We start from the raw sequence: 8,398 nt of genomic DNA, 5'->3' as shown, positions 1-8,398 counted from the left end.
AGGCCACATCAGATGGATGAGCTAGTACTGGTACGCAGTGTGGTGGCGTCGGTGCTGGCCCACTGATGACTTGAGGACCGCGTCTCGATTGAGCGGTTTTCCCAACAGTTAGTTTGATTGACGTTTCCCGTGCCTGCGGCTGCAGAATGGCGGGTTTTATGTGAAAGTCCGATGATATCCCCCCTGGTTGATGGCTCTCTGTGGCTCCATTGTGTGCCCCTCGTGCGGCCCCGCCATGCGTCGACGTGTCGTCGATGTTGTCGTGGTGCCGTGCGAGGCCGGAGAGCAGGGAACAAAGAGTTGATGATTGGCGCTGATACTCGACACTATGCGCAACTTTTGTAGCACAAAGTGTGCAGCAGGTTGGTGCTATGCCGCGAGGCACCGAATGGTCCGTCAAGGTTAATGTGATGGACGGAAACGGCGGTGATGCCCCTGGCCGTCGATCGCTGAACCCTCCCGCGGCCCCTTTGGGGAGCCAATCGTCCATGTCGCCGAGTTACTCGTTGGCGCTTGGCGGTCGTGTGCCTGTCTGCGTCTCTCCCGCTTCATCCGATGGCGGTCGACGCCTGCAGCTCCAGCCTCCAGGCGTCCAGGACAGCCAGCAGTCGAGCAGTCGAGCCCCTCACCGCCCTCCGGTCTGGTCCGCCCACCGTCCACGTGTGAGAGACCACCAAACAGGCATAAGTGACAACATTGAACCGCGGGGCTCCACGAGAATCGCCGCGCCGGTGTCTGCTGCTATATCAGGTCCACATTCTGCCCATCGCCCACGTCGGCTTCCCGCCTCCTTTTCTTCCCTCTTCAACCACGTCAATTGCATTCTGCTACACACAAGAACGCCAAACCAAACCTTTCCTTTGCCCGATCTTTCTGTCTTTTTACAGAATCTTCGCGGTACATTCCACTTCTGGTTCCGTCGGGCCACGAAAAAATAACAAACTGCAAAAAGAAACCACCCCACCCACCAAACCACTCAAATCTCAACAGATCGAGGCATTGAACCTCGATCACACAGTCGTCAAGACGTTTTCCAATCTCCTCAACTCGTACGTCGACCTTTCCACTTCACATCTTGCCGCCGCCTGTACAGACCGCCATGCTAACCCGTGCAAACAGGATTCACCACCCGTTCGCAGGAGCCCGTTGCTCAGCCGATTCTGGAGGAGCATCGGACTCAGTCCAGACCCAGTAAAGGCAGAAACTTGACATCCAAGCATCCCCAACTTTCCTGTCTTACGAACCATCTACTTTCGCGCCAATACCACTTGTCAACATGGCTCCCCACGCGCAAGTTACCACGGGCTCCACGAACGGGGCGGCTCTCAATGGCACCACCGCCGCTGCTTCTCCCACCACTTTCGTCGTCAACTCACCCAATGTTACCTATACTGACGCCGAGATCAAGTCCAAGTACACCTACCGTACCACCAGTGTCGAGACTGACGCCAGTGGCAACTTTGTTGCTACTCCCAAGGAGACGCAGTATGACTTCAAGGTCGACCGCAAGGTTCCCAAGGTCGGCATGATGCTGGTCGGCTGGGGCGGCAACAATGGCACTACCGTTACCGCTGGTATTCTCGCCAACCGCCGCAATCTCGTCTGGGAGACCAAGGAAGGTCCCCGCGAGGCCAACTACTACGGCTCTGTTGTCATGGCTTCCACCATGAAGCTCGGTTCTGATGCCAAGACCAATGCCGACATCAACATCCCCTTCCACAACGTCCTGCCCATGGTCCACCCAAATGACCTTGTTATTGGCGGCTGGGACATCAGCAAGATGAACCTGGCTCAGGCCATGGACCGTGCTCAGGTCCTTGAGCCTACCTTGAAGTCTCTTGTCAAGAAAGAGATGAACGAGATGGTCCCCCTCCCTTCCATCTACTATCCTGACTTCATTGCTGCCAATCAGGAAGACCGTGCCGACAATGTTCTCGAGGGCACCAAGGCTTGCAATGGCCACGTTGAGAAGCTCCGCCAGGATATTCGCGACTTCAAGGCCAAGAACAACCTGGACAAGGTCATTGTTATGTGGACTGCCAACACGGAGCGATATGCCGACATCATTCCTGGTGTCAATGACACTGCTGACAATCTCCTCAAGGCCATTGAGCAAGGACATGAGGAAGTCTCCCCCTCCACCGTCTTTGCTGTTGCCTGTATTCTTGAGGGAACCCCCTTCATCAACGGCTCTCCTCAGAACACCTTCGTGCCTGGCGCTATCCAGCTGGCTGAGAAGCACAATGCATTCATTGGTGGTGATGACTTCAAGTCTGGCCAGACCAAGATGAAGTCTGCCCTTGTCGACTTCCTCATCAATGCCGGAATCAAGTTGACGTCTATTGCCAGCTACAACCACCTGGGCAACAACGACGGCAAGAACTTGAGCTCCCAGAAGCAGTTCCGCTCCAAGGAAATTTCCAAATCCAACGTGGTCGACGACATGGTTGAGGCCAACACCGTTCTGTATAAGAAGGGAGAGCACCCTGACCACTGCGTTGTTATCAAGTATATGCCTGCTGTCGCTGACAACAAGCGTGCTCTTGATGAGTACTATGCAGAGATCTTCCTCGGTGGTCACCAGACTATTTCGTAAGTAACAACACGTGTGCTACGGTGAGAGATGAGAGCTAACATGATCGCAGCCTGTTCAACATTTGCGAGGACTCCTTGCTTGCCTCTCCTCTCATCATTGATCTTGTCGTCATTGCTGAGATGATGACCCGTATCCAGTGGAAGGATTCCACGTCCGAGGACGGCTACAAGAACTTCCACAGCGTTCTCAGTGTTCTCAGCTACATGCTCAAGGCTCCTCTGACTCCTCCCGGCACCCCTGTTGTCAACGCTCTTGCTAAGCAGCGTGCCGCTCTGACCAACATCTTCCGTGCCTGTGTTGGTCTTCAGCCCGAGTCTGATATGACACTTGAGCACAAGCTCTTCTGAATGGGGATAATGTGAATAAGAACAAGACATAGTCTGGGTCGGAATTGTTGCTTAAGAAAAGCATAAAATTGAAAAAAAAAAAGGATAAAAATAAACTATAAAACATTAGGTAGAGACAACAGGCATCTGGGCCAAGTTGCTTGAATGAAAATATTGTGTCTCGCCGACAATGCAGCTCATTCAGTGCCATGTGAAGTGGCTGGCGAATAAACGTCTGCACGCAATTCCGTAGATGCAGCTGAAGAAACCATCTCTTGTCAAAGCCTTATGACGATGCATTTGCCATTTATCTCGGTCGAAGATGAGCAACTGCGTTTTAATACGACATGTGGTCTCCTGGCATGTGCACAATTGCGGTGTGTTGGACAATGAGGTTGGTCCATCAATTGCAGATAATTAAAAGATGACGCGGGATGGCCCGCAACAGCGCGCCACCAAAATCGCGTCGCGCGTCCGCGAGCTCCCCACCAGCCGTTATCCCACTTAAACGCAGCAACATTGAACCTCTCAAGCTCGTGGTCCGTCTGCTCCGTACTTGATACACATCCAACAGAATTTTTAGTATACGTCTTAAGCAGTCAATTTCCTGTCATTCTTCGTTTTTGATGATTTAATACAGTTTCTTGATTATCACGCCAGCCAATATTTCCAGCCATTCATCGCCGTCGATGGCGCTTCCACGAGTTTCCTCGCCCGCATCACGCGCTGGCTCACCGGAACCGTTGACACCGCGGTCCAAAATAAGAGCTCTGCTGGCAACAGTAGAAAGCAGTGACGACGAAGGACCACAGACTGGCAACAAGAAATCAAAATCGTCTCTTATTTCTCAATTGCCTCGCAAGATACACAGTAGCCCTCGATTGGCACAAAATGACAATGAGTCTGACGAGTCGGACGTTGCCGTTCGACCGAGAGGGAAGCTCGCGTCACGGATGCAGGGTGGTTCGGCAAATACAAAGAGCGCTTCTCAGAGCCCCTCGGTCCCAGTGACGGCAAGAGAACGCGTGAGGAGGATGTTGCAACGCGACGAGGCGGAACAACAAGAGAATTCGGCGGCCCACGGTGACCAAGACGACGAGCTTCCCATTGCCCCGAGGCGGTTGAAACGACGAGCTCCTGTTGATGACGAATCTGATGCTGCAGAGAGGATATCCCGGTCTCATAGCCCCGGATTGTTCGTCTCTTCCCCAATGCGTCCTTCCCCAGTGAAAGGCGCTGCCGGGGCAGAGGATTCGGATAACGACTTACCGCCGCTGAAATCAGATCGTTTCCAGGCTCTCGTCGAACGAAAGAGACAAGAACGTCTTGCACGTGAAGCCGCAGAGGAGGCCCGCAGGGTTGAGCGACGAGCTCAGCAAGAACATCTTGCCTCTGAGCTGGAGCAGCTCGTTTCGGATGATGATGTCGACGGCATCACCGACGACGAAGGTGGCAGACGACTCACCCAAGAAGTTCGCCCAACGAGGAAAGCGAGCAAGAAGGCGATTGAGGAAATGAACAGGGAGACGCAGCGGATGGCCAGAAGCATGCAGCTTGCTCATGAGGCCAAGACAAAGAAGAAGATCTCCAAAGCCAGCCTTTTCCAGCGGTTCCATTACAAGCCTGTTGGTGGGGGTGAAACCACATTGCCTGCTGCCAACAGCTCCAGCCGACCTACAACACCGCAGTCTGATGTTGAGATGGGACATGCGGATACACCTCCTAGCTCTCCACCCCTGGGTAAGCAGGATGGTGGTCGGCTTGTCAATGAGGACACTACTGTTCCAGCAGAAAACATCGAGGCTGCAGCTCAACCAGGAGTCGCCGCCAAGACAGCGAGCCTCACAACGGCAAGTGTAGATGCTGGTCCACAGGCACAGCCAAAGCGAAGAGTTCGGGTTCGACTGCCTGTCGTGCCCACAAACGCAGTTACAATCGACACGGACGACGATCTCCAGATTACGACATCGGTCAAGGACAAGGTTGATGCGCTGTTTGCGAACATTCCTTCCAAGACGTCATCCAAGACTCAATCTCTACAAATTTTCCGTGCTTTGGCACAGGTCAAGTCTCCTGGCAAGGAGAGTCGCGGCAAGAAAGACCAGTCCAGGATGACCCCTGGAGAGCTTCAGGCTTATTTGCAACTCAAAGCCCGCCAGCAGGCCAAATTGGAGCGCGATCGTCGCCTGGAGGTTCTCAAGGGACAAGGAATTGTCATCCAGACCGCTGAAGAGCGCGAAAGACAAGAGCAAGAAGTCGAGGACATTGTGGCCAAGGCTAGACAAGAGGCCCAGAAGCTCATGGAGGAGGAGAGAAGCGAGGCTAAGCGGCAACAGAAGGAGAATGGCGAAGTTGATCCTCTCGCTTGGGATGACAGTGACGACGAAGAATACCAGGATCCGGCCGAGGAGGCGGATGCGGAGGCATCAGAGTTAGAAATATCTGGGTCTGAGGATGAGGCAGAGGCAGACGGCACGGAGGAAGACGAGGGCGCCGAAAACCCTCTATTTGACGAGGAGGCTGACTCTAGCGCATCTGAAGCCGAGACTGCTGCTCAAGACCAGGCTGATATGGATGAGATGGAGCAACCAGCCCCGAGGAGACAACGCAGAGTACGAAACAAGGCCATGTTAGTGCTTTCGGATGATGAAGGCGAAGTGCAGGCTACACCCAGGCCTGTCAAGGTTACTGCTACCCAGATGACACCCGCGGGTGCAGGCACCATATCTCCTGTCGCTCCCGGCTCAGTTCTACGATCTGCGAAAAAGACGTTTATTCCCGGACTGCCTGTCCAGGGGCCTGCTGGGCTGGGACTCACACAGATATTTGCTGGCACCATGGACAGCCAAATGAGCGATTGTGCAGCCGGGCCAACGCAGTCTATGATGCCGGATATCGACCACTTCCCCGATTCCAACTTTTCAGCCACCATGGACGAGCCGATTGAAGAAATGATTGTTGATTCTCAACAAGAGGAGACCCAAGGGGTGCAGCTCAACCTCTCACAGTCTCAGATGCATGGTCTCGGAACGCTGATTGCCAACGGAATGCAGACTCAGCTGTCTGAGACACTGGAGCTATCCCAGGATGTGGGCTTGCAACAACATACCCCTCTCCGAGACAGATTCGTAGATCCTCCCTTCTCAACGGTTGAGACCATGATTGCCGACAAGCAGGACGGGGACATGCCCCAGGAGTCACCGATGGTTCGCAGAGGCCGGCTTCGGCGAAGAATGGACATGTCTACTGCCGAGACTGCTATCCCGGAGGCCAGTGAGCCCAGCGCACCCAGCATTCAAGGCAACGCCTTCCAAGCTATGCAGGATGCAGCCAAAAAAGAGAAGAGACTCCGGCTTGCCGACGATTTTGATCGTAAGAAGAGCAAGGCTAAAGAAATGGTTGAGGAGCAGGCCGAAGAATCAGAGGATGAATACGCCGGTCTGGGTGGCATGGACGGCGAGGATAGTGACAATGAGTCCAACGGTTCGATGGAGGAGATGATTGACGACGCGGCTCTCAACGAAAACGACAAACGGAAGCTAGCTGCATTTTATGCGTAAGTTGCAACGTCTCTCTTCCCCCTTAACCACGTTATGGATAATAGAAGCTAACTTGAGCCCAGTGATCGTGAACGGGCCAACGACGAACAACAGGTCGAAAGGCTCTTCAAGGACATCACCAGCGGCATGCTCCGTCGCAAGCGTGGAGGCGATTTTGACCTCTCTGACTCAGACTCTGATGGTGAGGCTCGCAAGCGCATGAAGCGCCGACAATTCGCCAAGATGCAAAAGGCGCTCTTTGCAGACGAGCGTGTCAAGAAGATTGCTGAAAACCCCGGAAACCAAGCATTTTTGCGAACCATTGAGGACCGCGACAGTGACGATGAGATTGATCTCCTGGGCGCTCTCGACACGCCGTCACAAGCGGACTCTGAGTCTCAAAACGACACCCAGGAGCAAGCTCAGCACCCTACCTTGATCCCTGACAGCCAGCCTACACAACCACAACCACAGCCACTTTCTTCAACAGCAGACAACAGCAGAGCGCCGGCGAGCATGCGCAGAACCAAGAATGGCAAGAAACCCTCCAACATAGGTGAGGTGCGCGAAACGCTGTCCAACCTCCTCGACGAGCCACACGGATCCATCATCCCCGCCACAGAAGTTGGTTCCGACAGCGAAGGAGAAGAACAAGAAGAAGCCGACGACGACGACCTGTCACGCAGCAACAAGGAGAACCAGCCCGTAGTAGATCGGATCAGCCTCAAGCGCAACACCTCGAGCACGAGCTCCACCGTTCGCATGGCTTTCACCACACAGACGTCGTCGTCCTTCAAGGTGCCCGCGCTGCTACGACGAGCCACCACCAACTCAACCATCATGTCCGGGTCCTCGGGGAGTTCCGCCATGAGCAGCGCGGGGGGATTCGGCGACGACGCCAAGATCAAGAAGGGCGCGGGCAAGAAGAGCGGCATCGGCGGCTTCGCGAGGGAGAACGAGCAGAGAGCCAAAGTGCAGGAGAGCGAGAGGCGGAGGCAGGAGAGGCGCGTCAAGGGTGCCAGGGGCAGAATAGGCATGGTCGGCGGCATCTTGGGCAAGGGAACATTCGGGTAGTCGCCCGTCATGATGATGACTTTTTGCGAGCGGGAGGGCGTTTAATTTTTTTTTCTTTTTGGGGCTAGTTTGCTATTGGCCATGGCTGGCGCTTTTATGGGAAGGGGATCCTGTGACTTTTGATATCCGGTAGATTATACGCTTCATTTGGGTATTCGGCACCAGTGGAATCATGGAAGAACTCATCGTGGTCCACGCGTGGCCCAGAAAGCCTGCCGCCGTGTGCGTGACAAGCCCTCCCCGGTTCTTGTAGGCCTCGTGTCTGGTATACATAAACCTGTAGCCGCCTCCGCGTTCCTGGACGTCCGTCGAACTATATACGGATGCTATTCCTCCGTGTCCTCTGCCACCTGGACTGGCAACACGGCCTGCCATGCTGAAACCTGAGGATTTGAGAGAATGGATGCGCCTGGGTTCGTCTTCTTTGCGGCTTTCTATGGGAGCGCCATCTTTTTGGTTTGACAGGGACAGTCCATTGAAGTTTACGGAATACAGAGCCAGGAGCCGATTGCGGCGGGACTTGCGTGTGAAAAAAAAAATTGGTTTGCGCTTCTATTGTGAGGACTAGCTAGTACATACGTTGTGTTATGATCCTACGTCATGGTTGGAAGCTCTTTCGTATTTCGGCCACGGAGATGGCGCTCATCTGCAACACGTTGGATCCGGTCGTGAGGTTTAGCAGCGATATCTTTTGGAAGCACAGCTATTTATATCGACGCCTAAACGTGTGGCTTAATTTAAAAACTCAAAAGTACTTCTCAACCTCTTGAACACGACTATTGCTGACGCAGGGGTATAAAGCCCAACACCTTCACCCACGCCTCAGGCGTACTGCCTCCTTAACATCGCTCCGTTCCGCATGA

General features: G+C 54.0%; 2 protein-coding genes across 2 annotated transcripts; both read left to right on the top strand.

The window, feature by feature from the left end:
* Window positions 1–1,276: 1,276 nt before the first annotated feature.
* Window positions 1,277–2,943, top strand: MAA_02820 (Myo-inositol-1-phosphate synthase; the record flags this gene model as incomplete). The annotated part of the gene is made up of 2 exons (XM_007820818.1): window positions 1,277–2,592; window positions 2,646–2,943. 2 exons carry the CDS (start codon window positions 1,277–1,279, stop codon window positions 2,941–2,943), a joined length of 1,614 nt encoding a protein of 537 aa, XP_007819009.1.
* Window positions 2,944–3,611: 668 nt separating this feature from the next.
* Window positions 3,612–7,535, top strand: MAA_02819 (DNA replication checkpoint mediator; the record flags this gene model as incomplete). Its single annotated transcript, XM_007820817.1, has 2 exons — window positions 3,612–6,478; window positions 6,545–7,535. The coding sequence occupies 2 exons, from the start codon at window positions 3,612–3,614 to the stop codon at window positions 7,533–7,535; spliced, it is 3,858 nt and encodes a 1,285-aa protein (XP_007819008.1).
* Window positions 7,536–8,398: the final 863 nt, after the last annotated feature.

This window comes from Metarhizium robertsii (genome assembly GCF_000187425.2).
Source record: "Metarhizium robertsii ARSEF 23 chromosome Unknown MAA_Scf_4, whole genome shotgun sequence".
NCBI classification, from domain to species: domain Eukaryota; kingdom Fungi; phylum Ascomycota; class Sordariomycetes; order Hypocreales; family Clavicipitaceae; genus Metarhizium; species Metarhizium robertsii.
This window is presented reverse-complemented; position numbering and strand designations above follow the sequence as displayed.